General features: G+C 32.4%; 1 protein-coding gene and 1 pseudogene across 3 annotated transcripts in view; one reads left to right on the top strand and one right to left on the bottom strand.

Moving 5' to 3' along the window:
* CENPK (centromere protein K) overlaps positions 1 to 25,857 on the bottom strand; it is a 34,428-nt gene extending 8,571 nt beyond the window's left edge. Inside the window, exons 1-10 of one of the 3 annotated variants that reach the window (XM_036225724.1) lie at positions 25,759 to 25,857; positions 23,724 to 23,774; positions 22,861 to 22,902; positions 18,783 to 18,933; positions 16,974 to 17,030; positions 13,649 to 13,721; positions 9,247 to 9,293; positions 2,834 to 2,916; positions 2,636 to 2,734; positions 2,177 to 2,303 (exon numbers count right to left, since the gene is read on the bottom strand). In XM_036225724.1, coding sequence (XP_036081617.1) covers positions 2,177 to 2,303; positions 2,636 to 2,734; positions 2,834 to 2,916; positions 9,247 to 9,293; positions 13,649 to 13,721; positions 16,974 to 17,030; positions 18,783 to 18,899 — 603 coding nt within the window. In that variant the 5' untranslated portion in view covers positions 18,900 to 18,933; positions 22,861 to 22,902; positions 23,724 to 23,774; positions 25,759 to 25,857. Of the gene's footprint in view, positions 1 to 2,176; positions 2,304 to 2,635; positions 2,735 to 2,833; positions 2,917 to 9,246; positions 9,294 to 13,648; positions 13,722 to 16,973; positions 17,031 to 18,782; positions 18,934 to 22,721; positions 22,741 to 22,860; positions 22,903 to 23,723; positions 23,775 to 25,758 lie in introns of those variants that run through there. The other 2 variants (XM_036225725.1, XM_036225726.1) reach the window with 2 other exon arrangements.
* On the top strand, positions 22,704 to 22,823 carry LOC118607504 (annotated as a pseudogene).
* Positions 25,858 to 25,910: the final 53 nt, after the last annotated feature.

The following is a 25,910-nucleotide window of genomic DNA, read 5'->3' as shown; positions in this document are numbered from 1 at the left end:
CACAAACAGGGAGATAGATATAAATGATTACTACAAAATTATATAATAAATACTCATAAAATCAACTTAAACTTCACTCAATGTGTCACACAAAAGATGATGTTTGAGTTGCCGTAGCAGGAATTTGCTATCCTCACCAGATAGGAAATGTTTTGTAAGCAGAGGCAATATAATGTATGAGCACGAAAAGTGACACGTCAATGCATACTTTTTTTTTAAATTAAATTTATTGGGGTAATACTAGTTAACAAAATTATACAGGTTTCAAGTGTACAATTCAATAAGACATCATTTGTATATTGCATTGTATGTTCACTACTCAAAGTCGAATCTCCTTCTGTCACCATATATTTGACTCTTACTCTTAGCTACCTAATCCCCCTCTCTTTTCCTCTGGTAACTGCTAAACTGTCATTTGTATCTATGAGTTTTTGTTTGTCTTGTTCGTTTGTTCTGTTTTATATCCTATATATGAGTGAAATCATACGGTTTTCAACATTTTCTGACTTATTTTGCTTAGCATAATTATCTCAAGATCCATCCATGTTATTGCAAATGGCAGTATTTCATCTTTTATCATGGCCAGTTAATATTCCATTATACATCCTCTTTATCTAATCATCTATCCAAGGACACTTACGTTGTTTCTATGTCTTGGCCATCATAAATAATGGTGCTTTGAACAGCAGGGTGCATATATCTTTACGGATAAATGTTTTCAAATATGGGGGTTAGATACCCACTAGAGGGATTGCTGGGTCAAATGGTAACTCTATTCTAAATTTTTTGAGGAACCTTCATACTTTTTTTCTATAATAGCTGTACCAATTACATTCCCACTAGCAGTGTATAAGGGTTCCTTTCCCCACAACCTCTCCAGCACTTGTTACTTGTATTGTTGATAAGAGTCATTCTTACAAACATGAGGTGATATCTCATTGTGGTTTTGATTTGCATTTCCCTAATAACTAGTGAAGTTAAGCATATTCTCTTTGTATGTCTTCTTGGGAGAAATATCTGTTCCGGTCCTCTGCCCATTTTTTATTTGGATTGTTTGTTTTTTATTGTTGAGTTGTATGAGTTCTTTATATATTTTGAGTATTAGTCCCTGGAGACATTGTTTGCAAATATCTTCTCTCATGTGGATGGTTGCCTCTTTGTTGATGGTTTCTTTTGCTGTGCAGAAGCTTTTTAGTTTGATATAGTCCCATTTACCTATTTTTACTTCCTTTGCCTCTAAGGTCAAATTTATAAAATCCTCTCTAAAACCAAAGTCCATGGGTTTAGTACCTGTTTTCTTTTGGGATCATTGCATACTTACTGAAACTATAATAGTACGGTTAAATGGATTCATGCAGGAGATGGGTGAAGAAAGGTTGGAAAGGAGGCTAAAGAGATAGACAAAGTCCAGCACATAAATTCATTACTCTAAGAAGTTTATAGCCTTCATCCTATAGGTAGCATCAAAAGTTTTATGCTGAAAAATAATTAAACTATATATTTTTAGAAAGATAATTCTGGTGCCAGTTTCAATGCCTATTCTACTACAACTTTTATTTATATAACATAGTTTTTAAAAATAAATTAAAGTGGTTGTTCCCAATCTACAGTCACTCAAAATATTTATTTGCTTTGGTGGGAAAGATTTATTCCATTTTAATTATGATTAAAACAGTAAATCTCTTCCATTAACAGATTTTAAACAACAATTCTTCTTATTTTAAAAGTTACATGGGTTCATGGCAAATCCATAAAATAGTAAAAATGAAAACAAACCTCACCTACAATCCTAGCCCTCAGATATGAGCACTATTACATGTTTTGGTATAAATTAGACTTGTACAATTTAACCATCTGTATTTTATCCATTTAACAATAAATTGTGAGCATTTCATTAACTCCTTTGATGGTGTTCAATATATTATTTTTAAAAGCCACATTTTCCCCATATGAACATAATATAAAAAAATGTATTTAGTACTATATTATTGAACAACAGGCTTGCTTCTAATTTTTCAATATTTAAATGTGATGACAAGTTGTTTCCCTACATGTATCTATCTGCGCGTATCTTTGAAATGTATAATAAACATAAAAATTTATCATAAAATTTATATTTGACCCTATCTAAAACTATTCCACATATGAATACATGAATATATCTTCTAAAACTTACCTTTTTCTTTTTAGCACTTCTATCAGGCAGAGGAAAGTGGTCTTCTAGAAACTCACTCAAGGTAATCAATAGTTTCTCTTTATATTCTTTTGTATCATGTAGTTTAGTTTTCAGCTCATTAAAGATCCTAATAGATTTCAAAAAAATTGAGAGAAATATTTCACTGATAAAATACATAAGTGTATGTAACTGGTTACTTATAAGGCTGATCAAGAACTCTGTTCAAAGTTCATTTGCTCAAACCAAACATAACCAGTTTTAAGAAAGCAATATTCTCTATTTAACATATAAACAAACTAGAAGTCACATCACTCATAAAAGATGTGATTAACAGATAGCAAAGGCTAGGATAAGACTCACAATTTCCTATAAATATACCTCTTTTCATCTATGTATTTCATGTAACGAAAAAGAAAATACTTTCTCCTAGTTTAAAAACTTAGAACACAAAAATAATACCTTGATTCAGAAACTGTCACAACCTGATGTTTCAATTCATTGTGTAGTACAATAAGAGATTCCAATATTTGTTGCTGCTCATCCAACCACTGTTGCTCCCTTTAAGCATAGAAAAACAAAACAAACAATAGCCTAATAAAACATTAATGTTAATTTGACATATACCAATGATTAATGGTAATTATAATATAAATATACCTTTCCAAGTCTTCCTTTAACTTTGCATTCTTTGACTGAATAGTAGAAAGTACCAATTCAAGATCATGTCTTAATTTTTGGAACTAGAACAAAATAATTAAAATTAATTGCTTAGTCTTTAATCCTATAAATAGTTATATTTCTGAATAATAGTAAAATTTACATAATTCTAAAATTTGTATTCCAAAATCAACAGCAAAACAGCTGAGCAAGAAGAAGTCTCTGAAAGGGAGCTATATAGCAGGTACTAAGTTCTTTCTAATATTTTATCGTTAAATTCAAAAACATAATTAGAGGTTTTTAAGCTATAAATTTTAATTTCATAATGAAAAGCAATTTAATGGTGAGTATTAAGTAATCAGGTAGATTAGGTCTCTTTTCTAAAGAGACTATGAAAAAGACACATATGAATATTATTCATTCAACAAATATTTATTGATTAGTTATTGACTACCAGGAATTGTTGAAAGAGTCAGGGATACAAAAGTGAACAGAACAGAGGAAAATCCACACAAACAAGCAAATATGTAACTCCAGTGAGTGATAAATTCCATGAAAAATAAGTCAAACTAAGAATACGGAAAGGAGAGCAGATATGATATGTATGATAGGTAGTACGATATGAAAAGACCTCTCTGATCAGGTTAACAGTTTAGCAGCAGAGAAAGAGCGTGAAAGATAATCCATGTCATTATCTATCTAGCAAAAGAATATTCCATATAAAGAGAATTTTAAGTAGAAAGGCCCTAAGGAAAGAGCATGCTTGAGGTATCTGAATAAAACCAAAGCTCACCGTGTGGCAATAGGAAATTACAATAAATTCTAGACTTTTTCTAGTATCTTTCTGTTTTTAAAAACATGAGCTAGTGTTCCATTCTCCTGATGTTGAGGGTTACCATTAGCTTTTTCTAAATCTAAATCAGTGATAATATGAAGATGTATGTTATAAATGCTAGAGCAATCACAAAAAATAAATGAAGAGCTATAACTAATAAGCCAATAGTGTAAATAAAATAGGTTTATTTTTTAATATACACAATTAACCCAAGAAAATGGGAAGACAAGAAAGCAGGAACAAAGAAAAAGTAAGACAAATAGGAAGGAAAAATAAGTTTACAGATTCCAATGCAACCATGTTGATATTACATTAAATATGACCTAACAATGAAAATATTTTCAAATATTTGGACACTAAAAACAGACTTCTACACATCCATGGGTCAAAGAAGGAATCAACAGGCAAATAAAAAGTTATTATAAACTGTCTAAAAATAAAAACAAAATTAAAATTTCTGGGATGAAGCAAAAGCAGGACTCCGTTGAGAATTTACATCACTTAAAGTCTATGTCAGAAAAAAAAATAGTTCTCAAATTAATGACCTCAGCTTCAACCATGAGAAACTTGAAAAAAGACAAGTAAAACTAAAATTAAGCTTAAGAAAAAATGATAAAACAATTAAATAGAACATTAAATCAATGTTAAACATTAAATCAATGAAATAGAAAAGCAAAAAGAAATATAGGGAAAAATCAATGAAACCCAAAGTTAATTTTTTGATAAGGTCAATAAAATTACCCAGACTTTTACAAAAGAAAAAAAGTACACAAATTACCAACATCAGGATGCAAAAAGTGACATTACTACAAGCATTAAAATGCTAATGGGGGAACACTAGGAACAGTTTATGTCAATAAATTTAACAAATTAGATGAGATGGGCAAACTCTTTGAAGGACACAAAATACCAAAGTTCATTCAGAGAAAACAAAAAATCCGACTAGCAGTAAAGAAAGTGAATTTGTAGTTAAAAAATTTTCCCACAAAATTTTCCCAGGCCCAGAGAGCTTCAACTGGGAATTTTAACAAACACTTAAAGAATAAATAATACTGATTCTATACAAATTATTTTAAAAAGAGAATTCTTCTCAATTCATTCTACGAAGCTGGTACTGCCCTGATACCAAAGCCTGCCACAGATGTCACAAGAAAACCACAGACCTGTATCTCACATTAACAAAGACATAAAAATCTTAATAAAATTTAGTAAATTAAACCCATCAATCAATAAAAAAAGATTAACACATTATAGCAAAATGAAATTTATCCTAGGAATGTATGAAAATCAAATTTTAAAAATTAAGCAATGTAATGTACTATTATCAACGGGCCAAAAAAGAAAAAAAAAATGATCTTCTCAACGAATTCTGAAAGAATGTGACAAAATTCAATATTAATTTATGATTTTTAAAAAAATACTTCAAAAATTTTAACAAGGTAATTTTCTCAACTTAATTAAGGGCATCAATGAAAAACCTACTGCTAACATCACACTTAATGGTAAAAGAGTGAATACTACCCACTAGATCAAGAACAAGGAAAAAATGCTCATTCTTACCACTTTTATTCTATTTATTACTAAGTTCCAGAACGGTACAATAAGTCAAGAAAAAGATATAAAAAGCATTCAGATGCAAAGATATAAGTAAAACTGCCTTTGATCTCAGATGATATGACTGGCTATGTAGAAAACCCTACAGAATCTAGAAAAAAGCTGCTAGAATAAAGAGGTTTATGATGCTTAGTAGGTACAATAGCAATAAATAACTGGAAGTTGAAATTTTATAAAAGAATATTTTAATAGCATCAAATATATGAAATACTACAGGGATGACTTTGACAAAACATGTACGATACCTGCACAGTTCTATTGTAATTTATAAAGTCATTTTTTAAAATCATGAATATTAAATTTTGTCACTTATTTTTGAATTCATTGAGATAGTCAAGGTTTTTTTTAGTCTGTTATTATAGTGAAGTACAAAACATTGGTAAATTTTTTAAATACCAAATAAATTGAGACCTAAATCAATGTAGAGATCATATAGTGCTCATGGACCTAAACTGAGAATATGTTAAAGATGTCAATTCACTTCATATTAAACAACAGAGTCAGCACAATCTCAGTCAAAATTCCAGTACACTTTGTTATGGGATAGAATGACAAGCCAACTCTATATGAAAATATGAAACAATTTTGGTAAAGAACACCAAAGTTAGATACCTCGTACTATTTAATTCCAAGACATTATAAAGCTTCAGTAAATAAAACAATGTGGTATTGGCCTAAAGACAGAAACACAGAACAAAGGAAGAGAAACATCCACAGCACAGAATGGAGAACAAAGAACCTAGAAATAGATCCATGCACATATGGTCAATTAATTTTCAATAAATGTGCAAAAGAAATTTAAAAGAGAAAGTAGTTCTTTCAACAATTTGTGCTGAAACAATTCATATCTACATGAAAAAAATAAACCTTTACCAGTTACTCATTTCATATATAAACATTACTTCAAAACGGATCGTAGATCTAAATATGAAACTTAGTATTTTAAAATTACTAAAAGAACATGCAAGAAAATCTTTGCGACCTTAAGTTGGACAAATATTTCCTATATTTGAGCACGAACTTCAAAAGAAAACTTGATAAAACAGAGTTAATCAAATTAGGAGCTTAAGTTCTTCAAAACACACTGTTAATAGGATAACAAAACAAATATGCAAGAAAGGGTTAACTCAGCAGGCCAAGATTGCACAAACTCTCAACATTCCCCAAAACGTCTGTCTTCAGGACTAGTCCCTGATGGCTCCTGGAAGAGGAGCTCTAAGACCTTGGAATATTCTGCCCGATAAGGGTGTTTGTGTGTCTGCAGCCTTGGGCCAGTTGGTATCAGTATGATGAGAGAGTTCGTTTTATGTGATTCACGGTGAATGAATTTTTGCTCTGGGGGGGCCTCTAGTGTAAGAAGCTGGTCAGTCAAAAAGGCCCTGCAGCATAGTGACTAACTCCTGATAAAAACCGTGGACAAGCTCAGGTGAGTTTCCCTAACTGACAACACTTTGTCCATGTTGTCACAAAGTTGCAGGGAGAATTAATCACATCCATGTAACTCCACTGGGAAAGGACTCCTACAAAATTGGCCCACATGCCTTTTCCTTTTGCTCATTTTAATCTGTGTTCTTTCACTGTAATAAACCGTAACAACAAGTATAATAGCTCTTCTGAGTCCTGTGAGCTGATCTAGTGAATCACTTTACCCGAGTGGTATTGGGGAAAATTCTAAAACTGTTGGCTTCGGAAGCAGGATTTGCTATAATAATCCTGGCTCCTGAAACATGGCAAAAGTTCTATTTGGGGAAAGTAAGGATTATGGGACAGAAGATGATGAACTTTGATGCCTGATGGTCAACAAAGATATGACAGCTGCACTGTGATCAGTTATTGCAAGTAGAAGTTATCAATGAATTTGAAATGATAGAAAAAATTCTCATAGAGTTGGCTCACTGGATGCATAAAGGAATGTAAGATAATGACAAACAAGCTAAATATTCAACCCCTTTGTAACAGCACTGCATCAAGTTTGGATTTCAGCCAGTCAAAACTACCATTGCTGGCCTAATAGCTGCTACCACAGAAAAAAATTATGCTGGATTATTATGTCACATATCATTTTTAACTCATGCTGTTGGAAATTTAGTAGATCTTTTCAATGTGGAGAAGAATCATTATTTCTAGGAAAATGTTTAGTATTATTTATTTTATTATTTTTTCCCCTTCCCTTTTTTTTTTTTCCTATTTTGAAACTTCAACTGGTTAGATTTTGTACATTGAGCAGTCACTCACTACTTTCTCTCCAATCAACAATCTACTTCCTCTCTCTCTCAATTTGCTTATTATTGACATTTCATTTAAATAAAATCATATAGCTTCTTTCACTTAGCATGGTATACACGATTTATAGCATATATCAGTACTTCATTTCTTTTTATTGACAAATAATATGCCACTATATAGATACAGCACATTTTACTAATCCATTCACCAGCTAATGGACATTTGGGTTGTTTCCTCTTTTCAGTCATTAAGAAAAATGTTGCCACGAACATTCACATTAAAGTTTTTGTGTGGACACACACATATTTTCACTTCTCTTGGGTATATATCTAGAAGTGAAACTGCTAATTCAAATAGTACTCATTCTTTTCATCTTCTGAGGAATTACCAGACTGTTCCAAAGTGACTGCAATATTTTACATTCTTCCAGAAGTGTTTGAAGGTGTTCTAATTTCTCCACATCTTCACCAATACTTGTTATTGTCTGTCTTCTAACTATAGACATCCTAGTGGGTAAGAAGTGGTACTTTTCTTAAGTTGGCATTTTGTTATTTTGTGGACCTTACCCAAAATGTTTCATCTCTCTTAAGGTACAGTTTTATTAAATTCTATTTGTTCCCAGAATTGTCTTTATTTCCTTAAGGTTCATCTTTGTCAATTGTTTTGGGTTTCTGCCTTTCCATTTGGAGGCATTTAACAAATGCTGATGATTGCTGGCTGGCAATTCATATTTAAAAGTCAAAAACCTACTAAAAAATCTTTATGAATGGGGCTTTTTTTCATTGGGGACCCCCATATATTAATTCTTAGAGAGATTTTTTCTTGGGCCATATAGATTTTTCAGAGAAGATTACTTTATCTTCAGTCTGGGGCTATTTTTATACCAGACTGTAGGACCTCTGGGGACACAGTAGGGGAAGAAGCCAGTACTTACTTCTATCACACAGTATGAAAATGTTAACTTGAACTTTCTGACTTTTAACCTGTACACTGCCCCTACTAAACACCCAACTTGGTGTCCTTGAGTCCAAAGCCTCAATAGTTTCATTTCTCCATACCATATACCTCCGGCTTTCAGGTGCAGGGTTAAAAAGTTAGTTTTTGATTGCAAAAGAAAGAAAGTGAGACAGGTCTAATAGTCTGTGCTGTAACTTTAAAGAAATCTCATTTTTAGTTCACACTTGAGATCTGAATTTTGCAGTAGCAGGTTCCTTCAAATCTCAAGCCTTTCTTTCATCCTATAGGACAATCTCTCTTTTTATACCTATTTCTGTCTCTAGGTATATAGATAATTACCTCTTTCAATGCTCTACAACCTTGTTAAAACATTTTTTTTGCTTCTACCTTTTCTCCTATACTTTGACCTAATAGACTTACACTTTAAACCATGTCTTCACATTATGTTAAGTGTTGAAAAAAATAAATGTATATGTATGATCATTCAGCTTATGTTTACCATTCCTGCTTTTATTATAAAGAGAGTTTAATCTATTGAAAATTAAGTATTAAGAGCAAGGTTTACATATTAAACACTAACTTTAGCAATAGTTCTCATAGACGTATTGAGTTCAAAATTTAAAGCTTTTAAAATATTCTGTTCAATAAACAATTAAAATCAAAAGAGAAAGTAAACATGGTTTTAAAGTGGTTTCATCCTAGTTTTTGTTTCATGAACTTATCTAAAACACTTCTAATTATAAATTGTTTGAGGTTACTACAAATTCATTAAGTGACTTACCTCTTCTTTACCTATTGTTACCAGAACTTCATCATTCAGTGGAATTACTACAGAAAGAAAACAAACCAAAATTATACATATGCTTAGTGAACTCTCACAAATCAAAACTTTGACTTTATGCTTTTAAAATACCCTTTTCTCTTTCCATTTATGTTATAAAACTTTTGGTGAAATATGTAGTTTTTATGAAATTATTTTTATTTAACATCTTTACATATATAACCAACATATATAATTTTAGACAAGTGTAATACTATGTATTTTATTTTTAGTGCCTTTTTCTTTTCTTGTTTTGTCTTCCCAATCCTTCGGAATTAAAATCAATAATCTCTAGTGTGTTTTCTGTAGTCAAATGATCCTATGCATGCATACATGTTTGTACAGATATATTTATATCTGTACACCTACATGCAAGGGTTATTAATTTTGTTATTGCTGGTTTTACAAGTATGGGATCATACTATACATATTATTCTTATCTTATTTTCACTCAATGATACCCCCATAAAAAACCCTTCTATTCATTTGGTATAAATCTAATTCATAATTTTATATAGCTGCACAATATTTCACAGGGTGAATATACCATAAAGTATTTAGCAATTTCGCCTCTGACTGAGCATTAACTTTGTGTCTAGTTTTTAGCCACAAAGACAATGATGCAGTAAGATTTCTTTTATTTGTCTTTCTGTACTGATGCTTTCATTTTTGTGGGATAGATTCCCAGAAATGGAATTTCACAGAAGGAAATGTGTATTTTGAATTTGAATACAAGATGCCAGATTCTTTCCTAAAACTTTCTATGAGCAATGAACAAGGAACAGCAACACATATTATAAAATGTCTAAAATTTCTGTCAGTCTGATTAGTATAAACTACTATTTCATTTTAATTTTCTATAGCAAAATTAAATTCTTAGGAAAGTTCAACCCTTGTACTTAGAAATGTTTACCTTTCCCAATAAAGTTCAATTTAAAATTTCTCAAATGATATGCTACTGAAAACTTTCTACTCTACCTGCTAGCCTATAACAGGCAAGAGCTTCCTACATGTATTTCATAGGCCCTTTATTAGAACTGATTATAGGTAGACTCAGGATGGCTACTAAATAAATACAATAAGAAGGATTCTAAAGTTTAAAAATCCTCCTCTTAGACAGTGTGGCCAAGAGTTGTATTTCAATATTCATCCGAACAATCACTTCAACCAATACAATGTGGCACATTCCAAGAATACAAAGATTTTTTTAATCATTTCAGTGAGGCAGCCTATGTGACCAGCAACTCTAAGCAAGGTTTGACCAACAGGGCAGCCTGTGTGTTCAGTATTATCACTACCAAGTGTGTATGTCAGAGATGATGATATTAAAGAAAATAAAAATTAAAAATTCCTTGATACACAGCAAAAAGAATAAATCTTAGTAATAAATTTAACCTAGGAGGCAAGACTTGTACACTGAAAACTACGAAATGTTGCTGAAAGTAATTAAAGACGCCAACAAAGAGAAAGACATCCCATGTTCAAGGATTGGAAGAGTTAATACTGTTAAGATGTCAACACTACCCAAAACAGTCTGTAGATTTGGCATAATCTCTATCCAAAATCTCAGTGATATTTTTTGGGGAAGCAGAAAATACTAAGATTCACGTGGAATCTTGAGAGACCCCAAATAGTCAAAATAGCCTTAAAAAGGAACAACAAAGTCACAGATCTCACATGTCCTAATTTCCAACTACAAAGCTACTGTAATCAAAACAGCATGCTACTTAGCATGGAGACGGACATACAGACTAACAGAATAGAACAGAATAGAGAGCTCGTATAGTCAAATGATTTTTGACAAAGGTGTTGAGATAATTCAATGAAGAAAGGACCCTCAATAAATGGTAATGAGAAAACTAGAATACACATGCAAAAGAATAAAGTTGGACCTTTAATTTTTCTTTAAATTTGAAAATTTCTATAATTTTTTAAAATATTGACAAGTAAAAGTCTATTATAATAAACTAATGGATTAGGGATAAAGGCCTAAAGTAAATCTGTGGCAATAGGGTTCAATATTTAATGACCAGCTGTATGTAAAATCTGAAAAAAAGAAGAATCTAGAAGTACTCAAATTTATGGCATAGCAAATAGATTCTACTCAGTGGGTCAGGGAATGAAGATCAGTTCATGAATCTGAGGTATCTGTCAAATATTTTAGAAAAGATGTCTAGAAGCTAGATATATATATATATATAAGCTCGATGTTACAAAGAAGTCTGGTTTGGGTATATAATTTTGGAAGTTGTTATGAAAATTGTGTTACTGCCCCCTCCCCTGCCCCCAGTTCAAAAGGTGAAGTCCTAATCCCCAGTAACTTAGAAGGTGACTGTATTTGGAATTAGGTCTTTAAAACAATAATTAAATTAAAACGATGTCATTAGGGTGAACCTTACTCCATTATAACTGACATCCTTATACGAAGAGGTACAAATGGGTGACCACATGAAGATATGGGGGAAAAAAAATGGCAATCTATAATCCAAGAAGAGAGCCCTTAGAAGAAAACAACACCTTGATCTTGGCCTTCTAGCCTCCAGAATTGTGAGAAAATAAAGTTCTGTTATTTAAACAAACCAGTCCATGGTACTTTGAGATGGCAGCTCCAGCAACCTGACACAGAAGTCATTAATCCATATATAACACATAAAAACAGAAGCAGAAAATATAATGCAAGAATACATTTATAGTAAGAAGCAAGAAGAACTGAGTATAGTCCCCTGGGAAACACCAATATTTTAACAGCAGAGTATGAACAGCCTTTGAGATGCTCAATATAATGCTCAGAGGCAATAGGATACATAGTTGGATGCAAATTAAAATCACAATTGTATAATATGCCTATCAGAAGTGCTAAAATTACTTCATCTTAAAAAACTAGAAAAGGAAGAGCAAATGAGGTCTAAAGTTAGCAGAAGGAGAGAAATCGTCAAAATTAGAGCAGAAATAAATGAAATTGAAAACAAAACATAACAAACAAACAAAAAACAATAGAAAACATAAATACAACAAGGAGCTGGTTCTTTGAGAAAGTTAATAAAATTAACAAACCCCTGGCAGATTCACTAAAGAAAAAAGAGAAAGGACACAAATAAATAAAATCAGGGATGAAAGATGGGAAATTATGACTGACATCACAGAAACACAAAGGATCATGTAAGAATACTATGAAAAAGTATATAATAACAAATTTAATAACCTAGAAGAAATGGACCAGCACCTAGAAAAATACAGTCATCCTAGACTGAATCAAGAACTAGAAAATCTAAATAGACTGATCAGCAGTATAGAAATTGAAACAATCATCAAAACCCAAAAAGTAAAAGTCCAGGACCAGAGGGCTTCACCAGTGAATTCTACCAAACATTCAGAGAGGATTTAATACCTATTCTCTTCAAACTCTTCCAAAAAATTGAAGAGGAGGCAATACTTCCCAATTTATTTTATGAGGCCAACATTACTCTGCTACCAAAACCTGGTAAAGATAACACAAAAAAAGAAAACTACAGACCATGAACAAGATGCAAAAATCCTAAATAAGATACTAGTGAAGTGAATATAGAAGGGCTAATATTAAAAGACTACTAGGTTGTAATAAGGATTTGGAACAATGGTAGACATTGGCATGAATATAGTAATTACAACCAAGAATGAGGAGAGTTAAAGGAAAGGAGATAGAGGAAGAGGAGAAAAGGGAAGGGAGATATGTATGGAAAAAGAGGGTACGATCCATACAGAATACCATATACAGACATATATGGCACAGAGTAATGCAGGCTTTCCTAACAGAAAGTTATCTACTAATTGAGTGTTATAACTACTGATTTTTAAGCCATCTATTTCTCAAATAAGGCAAAAACAGTCTTGGTCAGATAAGTCAAGAGGCAACATACTATCTATATAGCACTTATATAAATAAGTATCTAAAATAACTTTTCTAGTAGGTAAGTTTCATTCATTAAGAAACAATTTATAGGTTTTAGTGTGCATCTCAGACAGTGTCTATGAGGATGAAATATAGCAATAATGCCTCTATAATCAAGACTACTATACTCTAATGTGAGACAGATCTGTTCATCTATAATAATAAAATAAGCATGAAATAATGTACATAAAGAAGAAAAATGAGATAGTTTCCTAATACCGATGGACTTTAGACAAAATCAAGAAGGCTAAATGGACACAGCCTTTGGATAAGAATGAGCTAGTGCCGCTAAGCCAATGCCGGCATCAATAAACGCTGCTTCCTGTGTATTAAAAAAAAAAGGGTAAATGGAACTTGTAATTCTTCTTGTGATCATTGAATTCATTTGCCATTAATCTGTTTACAAAAATATAAACCTAAAAATAAGAATCTTACTTTCAGGAGTTTCTTTTTGCCATTGACTAAGTTCAGCAGTCAAACATTTCACTTGCATAATTAATAATGACAGCTATAAAAAAAAGAACAAGAGAATAAAACAAAATCATTTCTTGTGGAACATTTATAGCAGCTCATAGATGAAAGTGTAGACAGTCTTAATATTTTAATACAAAGTCTTAACATAAACGGCTAACATAACAGCCATCTAAACTATAAAAATTCACCACTCCAAACAAATTCTTCTTTAAACAACATTAATTATAACTCAGAGATTGCCTGTTATACCAGTGATATAGTGTTAAAAAATGATCAATTCTACTTCACCACTCAACCTAAATAAAAGAACCTCAGTATATTAAATTTATTCCTTAAATTAATATTTCTTTAAAAAAAATAGTATGTTATATCTTGCTAACACGTTTTAGACAAATTTGCTTTAAAGATTCTCCTTTTTCAGTCTATGGCCAAGCCACCCTGAATGTGCCCCATCTCATCTGATCTTGGACGCTAAGCCGGGTCGGGCCTAGTACTTGGATGGGAGACCACCTACAAATACCAGGTGCTGTAGGGGTTTAAAAAAAAAAAAAAAAAAAAAAAAAAAAAGATGCTCCTTTTTCTATGTACTGTCAGAAAAATTGAAAATGTTTTTAGCTGAGAAGCTAAAATTAACTCTAAATACACATATAGAAACAATTATAAAATGAGACTAGTTCCACAGTCACACATAAAAAAGTTTTACTGCTCAACAGTTAATAAATTGTGTACTCCTTTAGCCAAAGATAAATTAGGATGAATATGTTACTGCTATTAGGTGGCTCCAATCACTGTAATTTTGATAATTACAAATCTATGTGATAAATCTGTAGCCTGATTGGACCATAAAGTTAAAGTATGCTTAAAGTTAAATTTCAGAACATATTTTATCTTCTCTATATAATTATTGGTAGCCAAAAAGATAAAAAAATTTCACATTTCAAAAATGTATTAATATAATATCTACACTAAAAGGATACTACTATCTTTTTAAAGCAATTTTTGTGATACAGAGCAGGTAGCTCAAAGATTCTGCTCTGTATTTTACATATAACATTGCCTATTGAATAGTCTTTTAAAAAACTTTATATAATTATATAAAAATGAATTTACAGGTGATTATTTTTTACCAAGAAAGTTTAACATTATTTTCTTATAGATAATTAATTAATAATATAAAAGTTTTTTGTTAACTATAAAGCTAATTTATATTAAATATTACTAAGAAAGGATATCAAATTCTTAAGAAACAGTTGCTAAACTAGGCAAAACTATCATAATGATAAGGAATCCTTATCACTTTTCCTCCATATATTAGGTCAAAATATATAAAATTACTGATATTCATTTTTTAACCTATTAAAAAACAGTAATTTCATACAATTCAATCTCATACTATATTGAAGTTAATAGGTATGCAGAAAAGAATTAACCAAGCAAGTTTGAGATTTTCCTTAAAGGCTTTCTTGCAAGGTTGACCCCAGGCTGGCATTTAAAAATTTGGATTTTGAGATGGTTCCCAACCTAACTGATAAGAGTGGGTCGCTGTGCTTAAATTGTTTGTGCAAAGAATGGCTGATACTGAACACCTGCTTTTCTTCTGGGTGTATATGGACAACTGCTATAAGGCTGCCTATGTTACTACCCCCACAAATAACCTTAGGCACTGAGTCTCTAAGGAGGTCCCCTGGTAGAAATTTCACACTTGTCACAACTCACTGGAGGAGTTAATTAAGCATGTCTTGTGTGACTCCACTGGGGGGGACTCCTAAAAGTCTGTGCCCTGATTTCTTCTGTTCTTCACCCCATGGCCTTTTCCCTTTACTGATTTTACTCTGTAACTTTTAAATGTAATAAGTCTCAGCCATGAGTATGACTAACATACTGAGTCCTGTTAAGTCCTCCTAGAGAACCAGCAAACTGGGAGTAATTTTGAGGATCCGCAACATGACAGGAAAAGGCATTTTGTGCATTCATTAGGTGTTATTATTGACTAACTCAGGATACTGATTATTTATAACTACTAAAGTACTTCACACAAAGCCAGTGTTTGGCTCACTGCATGAAAATCATTCAGGAAACTTACAGTCCCTATCCCTAGTATTCTAATTCAGTAGGTCTCAATTTCTATACTTTAAGAACCACATTTACCAAGGAAAACAGACGATAGTTTATTTACTGTATAATGCTTTTCTAAATACAATATTGTTTTACCCTGTACAAAAGAGCTCTATATTTACTGAGAATACAAAATTTTTTTAAAAGATAGCTTAATTCTTTATCACCAGTTTTTAAAGATCTGATGTAACAGGTACTTCCAAAAGTGACAAATTAGTTTTTTTCTGCTTTTTTCTCTCTTATTCTAATTTTTATTACTATGCTCATAGACCGTAACTTGTTCACATTGTTATAATGAATTAAACCCATTATGTCTTTTGATGCTCAAGTGATATACCTTCAATTGGTTTCTATGTCTTCTGATATGCTCCTACCAGTTCTGAACTTTCACAGGAACCATTTATATATTTGACTTTGTTAGAATTTTTATTACTAAAATATTTTTAACTTTTTATATTATCAAATACATCAAATTATGCTTTTAGGTCTAGATTTCTATTAATAGCCACTAGAATGTCACTAGATTATAGTCTCCTTGCTTTTAAGATTTTTATGATGATTCATCTAGAATTTAAATTTATATAATGAAAGACAGAGGCTGGATTTTATTTTCTCCCAGGTGGATATCTACTTGTACTACTATCATTTATTAGCTAATTCATACCCTTCCCAAAGATTGGAACTATCATTTCCATCATAGTTTAAATTCTTAATCTGATCCTTTGGTATATTCCTAAACCAATCCTACAGGTCTTTGATTAACATGGGTATCTTAATCCTTTTTTTTTAAGCCTAGAGTAAAATCAGTTAAGATTCCACAAAGATAGTAAATTAACTGTGGCTACTGTACCTAACACAAAGTAGAAAAGTCTTTGTTATCATTTTTAACACAGTATTATAATAGCAGCCTATGAGTAATTCACTCAACAGTTAAAGTATATGTAGCTGTGAAAAGATAAGAGATAATATCCTCTTATTTATTTATAACAGCTTATGCAAAAAGTTTTTAAAATACTTCTCTTAAATCAGAAAGAGTATTTTCCAAATGATTAAGCATATAGGTATTAACAAAACTATTATATTTGTAATAAATGTAGATGGATATACTTCTTATCAAAAACACAATGAACTCTACTGTCCTATTTTCAGAAAGAAAAAAAAGGATATGTACCTGAGCATTTGAATCAGTGAGTGTCTCAGCTCCAACAAGCGATAACTTATTCTGACACTTGATTTAAAAAGTAAATAAAAACAAGTCACACACTATAACCCACAATTTTCTTCCCCTCCCTTTATACCAGTCTGTGTTATATTCCTCTAAAACAATATACAATTATCTGATATAAGAGAAGAATTTGTTTAAATTCCTCACTCTCTAAGCAAGAGGATCAGGAAGGCAGCCAAACAGGTCTCAAGGTGAATATATTGAAAGTAAATAGGGATACTAGACTCTATACCAAATAATATGAGGAAAATAAATGAGGAAAAAACATAACAAAAACTAATAGTTAGGATGAATTAAAAGCTAGATAATGGAAAAATGGAGAATAAGACAGAAAGCACTGTAGAAAAATAACAGAAGAGGTAAGTAGTTAAGATCATAAGAAAATAAAACCTTCAGGACATCATTTCTGTGCCATTAAAAAACTCCATAACCATTAATAGTCATTATATCTGAGTAAAATGATGGGTAATTTAAATTTTATTTGTGATTATTTCTATTTGCAGTCTCTATACAAAGTTTTATATTTTAAAATAAAATTTCTATACTGAAAAATATCAAAAGCAAAAAAAAGGATTATATAAATTACTTGAAAATATATTAACGATACAAAGTACCAAGGATTTACGTTAAAAAGTAATTTTAGAAAAAGAAAAAAGAGAAAACAAACAAACAAAAAATGCTAATTTGCCATAATCTGAAACTTTACTAAAAACAGAATGTGAAACATGTCTGTGGCTTTCTCAAGTAGAACAAATTTTTACCAACATATTGTAGTGTACCAGAAGTTATTTTATTTCACTAACTCAGAAAATGTACATTCACTTCAAACAAGATTTTCTAAATTAATTCATGTTTTCAGTCAAACTCCATAATTATGTGTTCTCCACACTTCCATATTCTCTGAGGAAATAACTCCACCAACCAACCACTGGCCCAAACCAAGAACCTGAAACTATCCATAACTCTCCCATTTCATGACCTCCAATTCCTTAATATCTCTTGAATCCATTCTATTTGCAAGTATTTGGCCCTTCTGTACTTAGTTCTTAATAATAGTTCTTACCAGGACTATTATTAGAGCTTCCTAAATGCTCTACCTGCAGTCTTTCTCTTCTGCATTCCATTTTCTTCAAAACCATGAGAATAAGTTTCCCAAATTATATATGTTGTCAGGGCGCTTTTTGTTTATAGTCCTCCCCATAGTATACACTTGACAAAATCTTCATATTCTCGTCCCTAATTACCTCTCTAATCTCACTCCACAAGTCCTTCTCCTAATTACCATAAGTCATAATATTCTACTTGGGATCCTCTAAACTCTCCCTACCTTATATATTTTGTTCTACTTTGTACACTTCTCCCACTTTTACAGGCTAACTCCTATTTATCCTTTAGAAATGACTTCAGTTATTACCTTTTTTAGGACGCTATCTTTGACCCCTCCAGTCTAGGTTTAGTATAGTCCTCCTAAGTATAGTCTTTGCATCTCTACCACGATACTTCTAATATGGCTATTGCCTCCATTAAATGATAATCTCCTCGAGGGCAGGGACTACCATAGTTTTTTCTTTCTGTAGCTCATCTGGTATTAAGTTCCTTGAATAAATGTTTATAGATCTAAAAACTATATAAATACTTAAGATATAATGACTTTCAGAAATCAGCATAATTATTTCTTTCCTAAGTCTATTATTAAAATAGAATTAAATCTTATAGTAATTAATTACTATATTGCTTTTATCTTTTCAAACTTACTTCTTCCATATCTTTCCACATTTCTTCACACTTTTTAATAAGTTCTTCTTTAGTATCTGCAACATCTTCTATATCTGTAGTACTATCCGGATCTAGATCTTGCTGTCTCACTGACATGTGTCTTGTGATTTTCTTAGCTTTATAAGAAAAACTAAAGTAAAAAATATTCATTCATTTAACAATATTTGTTGAAAATCTATTACCTGCCAGATACTAACCTAAGAGCTAAAGGTATAACAATCAGCAAAATAGGTAAAAACTCCTCCTACCATGGAGCTTACATTCTAATTAAGGAAAATAAAATGTTATTTAAAATAAAGACTGTAGTATATCAAATGATTTATAAGTGCTGTGGAGAAAAGCACACAGGGAAGAAACAGGGAATGCTAAGGCAGGGCCAATATAATTTTAAATAAGGAGGTCATATAGTCACTGGGAAGTTGACAATTGAGCAAAAACATATAGGAAATAAGAGAGTGAGACATGGGAATATTTAGGGGAAGAGGCTCCAGACAGAGAGAACTGTAAGTGCAAAAGTCTTGGGACAGGAATAGGACTGCCTGTTCATAGAGCAGTAAAGTAGCTGCTGCATCTAGAGCAGAGTGGATAAAGTAGAGAACACAAAATCAAGTCAGAGGGACAATAGAGATGTGATCATGTGGGCTTTTTGGCCACTTTAAGGACTTAGGCTGAGAAAATAAGCGATTAGAGGAACTTAAACAGAGGAATGACATGATTTGAATTATGTTTTAACAGTAAAATTCTGGTTAACTATATAGCAAGTAAGGACAGATATAGGAAAGCCAGTTAGAAAGCTATTATAATAATCCCAGCAATTATCCTAGACCAGAAAAATATTGAGGCAGTACAAAATGTCCAATTCTGAATATATTTTCAAAACTGAGCCAACAGGATTTTCTAACAGCCTGTGTATCGAGTATCAAAGAAATAGAGGAGGCTATTATTACTAAAGAAAGTTTGGACCTAAGCAATTAGAAAGATGGAGTTGCTAGTTACTGAGATGGAGAAGATGGTGGAAGAAATAAATTCGGCAAGATGTGGGGGAATGCTAATTAAGAATTCAGTTTTGCAAACAAAAACAAACTTATATATACAGACAAAGAATGATGGTTACCAGATGAGAAGAGGGTTAGGGAAAAGGCAAACTGGTAAAGGGGATCAAATATATGGTAACAGAAGGAAACTAGACTCTAGGTGTGGTGAACACACAATACAGTATACAGATATCAAATTATAATGATGCACACCTGAAATTTATGTTATTAACCAATGTCACCTCAACTAACTTAATTTTTTGAAAAAGAATTCAGTTTAGGATATGCTAAATTTAAAGTGTCTATTAGTGGACCTGATGATTAGGCAATTAAATACACCTGTCTGGAGTTTAAGGGACATTTTCAAGCTAGAATTTGAGAGTCCTCACTCTACAGAGCCATGAGGCTGGGTGAGATCAGAAAAGCAAGAGTGTACAGATTGAAATGAGAAAAGTTCTAGACCTGGAGAGACTGAGGAAATGAGAAAGAACCACCTAAATAATCTGAGAAGGAGTATCCAGTAAGGTGAGAGGAAAATAAAGAGTATATAATATCTTAAAATCCAAGATAAGAAAGTGTGCAAGGAAGGAGAGATGAACTGTGAAATACTAGAGTTAAGTCAGATAAAAACAAAGAATTGACAATTCACTTAGCAATATGGATTGGGGACTTTATTTTCCAAAATAGTCACAACAATATTTCAGGTTGTCACTCTCTAACCAGAAGCAGAGACTATTTACTCTCTTCTTAAACCTGAACTTTGACCAGGCTGCAAGGAAGCCCACACAAAATGAAAAGACTATATGGAGAAAAGTACATAGAAAGAAACAGAGGTTACTAGCCAAAAGTTACCATCAACCACCAGACACACACATGTACAAGTTTTCTGAGGATTCTGTTCCCCAGGTATTAGTCTTCTAGACAAGGGTCCAGACATTGTGAAACAAGCTGTCTTGCTGAGTCCTGCCTGAATTGTTGATGGACAGAATCACTGAGTATAATAAATGGTTGTTTTACACCTCTAAGTTTTGGTGTGATTTGTCAACAATTTCATTGGAGTAAATATGTAAAAATGAGGCCACTGTTAACCTTTATAAGTGCAGTTTTAGTAGAATGGTAGGAGTGAAGGCCTGACTGGAGTGGTTTTAAGAAAAAATAGAAAGCAGGGAACTGAACATATCCAGTATATAAAATGTTTTCAAAATTTTTTTTTTCTCTAAAGCAAAAGAGAAATAAGGTCCAAGTTAGAGAGAGATGTGGGATTGAGAGATTTTTTTTTTAAGATAGGAGAAAATAAAATATCTTTATATTATACAGTAAGAGAAGGAAATATTGCTGATGCAGGAGAAAAAGGAGAAAAGGAAAAATAATGGGCCTTATACTAGTAGAGGAGTTGGCTTAAGAAAGATATATACGCAGGTCATTCATTTTTAATAAGGTAGGCTGAATATTAAGGGAAAGTGCAGGTAGGTGAGATGTGTTTACAGGAGCTTGGTAGAACTTGGAAGTTCTATTTGGGTTACTTCTCTTTTCTCAGTGAAATGGTAACTAAGGTTATCAGCTATGAAAGAGAATGGACAAAAAGTACTAGAGGTTTAAGAGCATGAGAGAAGAAATGTATAAAAAAATATTATATAAGAGATGAGAGAGGATAAAGTAATAGGATTACAGAGTAGTATTAAAGGATCACTAGAAATTAGTAGTCATGAATTTAAAGTGAAACTAGAACATGTTTTCCTCTATAGAATAGCAGTATAGGTGCAGACAAGCTGAAAGAATTACAAAGTATCTTAGGTATGACCACAAGAATGAATAGCTAAGGTAAAACAATATAATCACTGGAGGAAAAGAAATCAAGAAAGAGACAGACCAGATTATTGGAAGAATCATTTATTTGGATATTAAAACCACCAAGAATTGTTGATAGTATAGTGTTACAGAGGGTGACAGTGAGCCAAGAGCTAAAAATCTTCAAGGAATTAAGGAGTGTGACATAACTCTGCTAGATGACTGCTGCAAGCAGTGGTAGGTGATACAGTCTGATAGCACGAGATTCGAATTTTAAGGATGTAGACAGAGCAATAAAAAGCGATGAAGATGTCTATTCCATAACACCAAATGCAAACCAGAATAACCTATCCTTGAAAATATTTTTATTAACATGAAACTTGAGTTTTGTATTGCTTAATCAATTTTTTATCCACAGAGAAGTTATAAAGGAGACAAATAGAGAGATCTATCATATTCACAGATTGGAGGACTCGATGTTGTAAAGATGTTAATTCTCCCCGAAGTTGAACTATTGAATCTTTATTGAAATTCTGAAAGTTTTTGTTTTTGTGCCACTTTCAAGCTAATTCTAAATTTTATATGAAAGTGCAAAGAGCCATAAACAACAAAGACCCTCATGAAGAATAAGACGGGAAGACTTACCTAACCAGATGTTAAATTCATTATACCATGATAGTGTAGAATTAGCACATGATTAGGCAAATTAAACAATGCAACACAATACAAAGCCCATCTAGGCTTACACATTTATGGAACTATGAAATATAACAGAGGTGGCAATGCAAATTAAGGGGAAAGAACAATCCAAATAGGAGCATATTTTATATACTATCCTGTTTTTTTTTTTTCATGTATATGTATTTTGGCCCATATAGACCTCCTCATTCTTTTCATAGCTGCATAGTATTTGAAGGGGAAGGGGAATAAGACTAAATATATACCTCAATCTTTATACCACTCCTCTATCCCTGAAAAAATCCAAACAGAAATCATAAAAAGGAACAGAGGAAAAACATGGAGATAGGAAAGGCCTTTCTAAACAAAACTAAGCAAAATCTCCATATAAAATTTTTAAGTCTATGGCCAATGCTACCTTGAACAAGCCTGATCCCATCTGATCTTGGAAGCTAAGCAGGGTCAGGCCTGGTTAGTACTTGGATGGGAGACCACCTAGGAAGACCAGTTGCTGTAGGAGTAAAAAATAAAAAAAAAATAAGAGATTGTAAACTTACAAGGTCCTTATAATCTTTGAGGTCAACTGAGGGTTGCCTCACCTAAAAAATAAAATAAAAATTTTAAAAATTCTGCATGAACAAGCATTAAAAAGTCAAAATTTAAAACCCGAAAACTTAAGAAAAATAAGTATAATATATAGGGCATCAAGACCTAATTTCCTTAATGGATGAGTGATTAGAAATTAACAACAACAAAAAATCATTAAGAAACTAAAAAAGTGATCACTACAAATGCCAGGAGGATATCAATTATTTTTGGAAGGAGGAAGAGGAAGACTGTCATTGCGATAGGCCAAATGAAGACAATTATCAAACTTTTACTTCTTGATATGTATAGTGATAGATATTGATTGACCTTATAATAATTTATAAATTTTATATTTATTTCATGTGGGTTTTTTGTATCTGTATTTTACTTTATAATTAAATAGTAAACAATCCAATAGAAATGACACCAAAAAAAGAAAAACTGAGAAATATATTTTAAATACAAAAAAAAACATTCTTAATCTAGTCGTAACTCATAATAAAACAAATTAAATAAAAGTTATTTTTCATTCAGAGTAGCAATAATGAAAAATTTGGTAAGAAACAATATTGGCAAGAGTATAGAACAAGAGGCAAGCACTGTTGGTAGGCCAATTGCTTAGTAGGATAATAAGCAATATCTATCAAAATTTTAAATGCATTTATTTATCTTTTGACTTAGGAAACTCTACTCCTAGGAATAATTCTACAAATAGATATATTTGCATAAGTCTATACAGGTATGCTTACTGCAGCACTCTCTATAAAAAACTTTGTAAGTGTGAATTCTGTGATCAGACTGTCTAGGTTTAAAATCTGGCTTTAATACTTACGAGCCGTGTAACTTTGGGCAAGTCACTTAATCTGTCTGTGCCTCAGTTTATCTGTAAAATGAAGACAGTAATATTACTTACCCCATAAGGTTGTTATGACAATTAAATGAGTTAATACATGTAAAACTTTTAGAACTGTGCCTAGCATATAAAGAGCTATCTCAGTATGGTTATCAACATTACTATTAATTCGAATGTCATCTAGAAAAAGTCTGGTAAAATAACCTATGCCGTATCCAAAAATATTTACACCAAACATCTTCCTTGCTAAACACAAAAGATATAGTTAAGTTCACTAAGCCATAAACAGTCATTAACAATTTTTAAATATTTTTTAAGCAAAAAAGTCAAATATTATGTAAATATGTTTTACATATACCTCAACTTAGAAATTACATGCAAATTGATCTTTCTCTACTTTGTAGACTACTAACCAATGAAATACATTATCAGTAACCAAAAGTAATGCCAAACTGTGTGCATGAGCATGTAGACAGGTACTCAGCAACTGAGCTGGAGTGACAGCTCAATGGAACATTAGAACACAAATAAATAAAAATGTTTTTAAGTGTTTAACTTTATCTCTTTCCCACATTCTGTATCCTTAAATCTACTTTTCTGGAAAGAGAACAAGTCAACCTTTCAAGGTGTTCAGTCAGAGGTACTCTAATTGCCAATTATTTACTGAAGAACCATATTGCTATATTTGGGGATACTATCCCATACAAATTTTAAAAATCTAATAGTAAATTAAAGAAGTCCGTACTATTATTGGAAAAAGGACTAATACAGATAAAATCATAGAATGTACTCATACAATTCTACACTACGTTCATTTACCCAACAAACATGTTCTTAATGTGTGCCATTTGTCAGACACTGCGGCTATAGCTGAGTAGGTGAAAAAGTCTGTCTTCACGGAGCTTACATTTTCATTGAGGAGAGCCAATATAAACGAATGAACAACTAAATATCTAATATGATTTCAAGTAGTTAGAAATGCTATGATGTGGTAAATTACACAATACAGACTGCTCATGCTTTCAGAATTCAGGATAGAGAAGATTAGAGAAATCTACCAGAAAGAATAAAGGGCTTCTTAGTACAGTGCTTGGTACATAGTATTAGCTCACTACTCGTTATCACTTTCATTCTTATCTTCATTCTTTTTGCCATAGGGTCTAACAGATGAGAAGCGGTAAAGGCGAAGGCTAAATTTGGGGTGGAGAAGCTTTCAAGGCAAAAAAACATAAGACTGGAAAGCAAGGATGAGCACGGCAAATTCGGGAGATATACACAAAAGGGTAATCTGATTAGAGAATGGGGCAGAGAAAAAAAATGAGATTTGGTAGGTAGGATGGGCCAAATACTGGGAGCCATTACAATTAAAAACCGGAAAGAAAGAAAGAAAAAACCTTTATAAAGTGTTTGCTATGTATATTTGCTATGTACCTCAAAGCAAAAGTCAAGTTTTATCTGGTCTGAAAAAGGCAACTAAGAAGTTGCTGAGTACTCTTTTGAAAGCAGTGTTTTAGGAGGAGCATTTTGACTAGCTATATTTAATGGAAAAAAGACGATAAATTTTGTTAGTATTTTTCTTTTTTTACCATGCAAAGCCAGAAGACCGCATAGAGATGGATGCCTAGAACTGGGTGAAGGTATAAGAATGGTCCCACCGTGGGCTACTTAGATTTCTTGGTATGGCTGGATCTCTCCCCCGAAAAGTTACAAGCGCTAACCACTTGTATGTGAGAGACCCAAGATGCTTAGGGAAGAAGAAATGTTTGGGGCACTTAAGAGAGGAGGCCCAGTTAACCAGTTCCTTCAAATCTCCACCCGTCTTTCTCTCATAACCTGCCGGGTTCTAGAGAAAGAGAAGAGCGGCACTCAAGGCCCGGCTGGTCGTCGGCTATCCAGTCCCCCGGAGGTAAGGGTTTCACCGATGGGGCTGCAGCTCTACATCCTGGGAGATGCCAACCCCAGTGACAAATGCAAACCGTTACGACGCTCCCCGCCGCCCCTGCCCACTTCTTACCACTACGGAGCCACAAACTTCCAGATCCCCTCGGCGTACTGTAGACAAGTCTGCCCGGCCCAGGACCCGTGCGCGCGCTGCTTGCTGATTGGATCCACCGCAGCCAATCCCGAAACTCGCTCGGCCGCTTACGCGAAGGCTGCGCCACTGCC

The sequence above is a fragment of the Rousettus aegyptiacus genome, unplaced genomic scaffold (assembly GCF_014176215.1).
Source record: "Rousettus aegyptiacus isolate mRouAeg1 unplaced genomic scaffold, mRouAeg1.p scaffold_m13_p_8, whole genome shotgun sequence".
NCBI lineage: Eukaryota > Metazoa > Chordata > Mammalia > Chiroptera > Pteropodidae > Rousettus > Rousettus aegyptiacus.
This window is presented reverse-complemented; position numbering and strand designations above follow the sequence as displayed.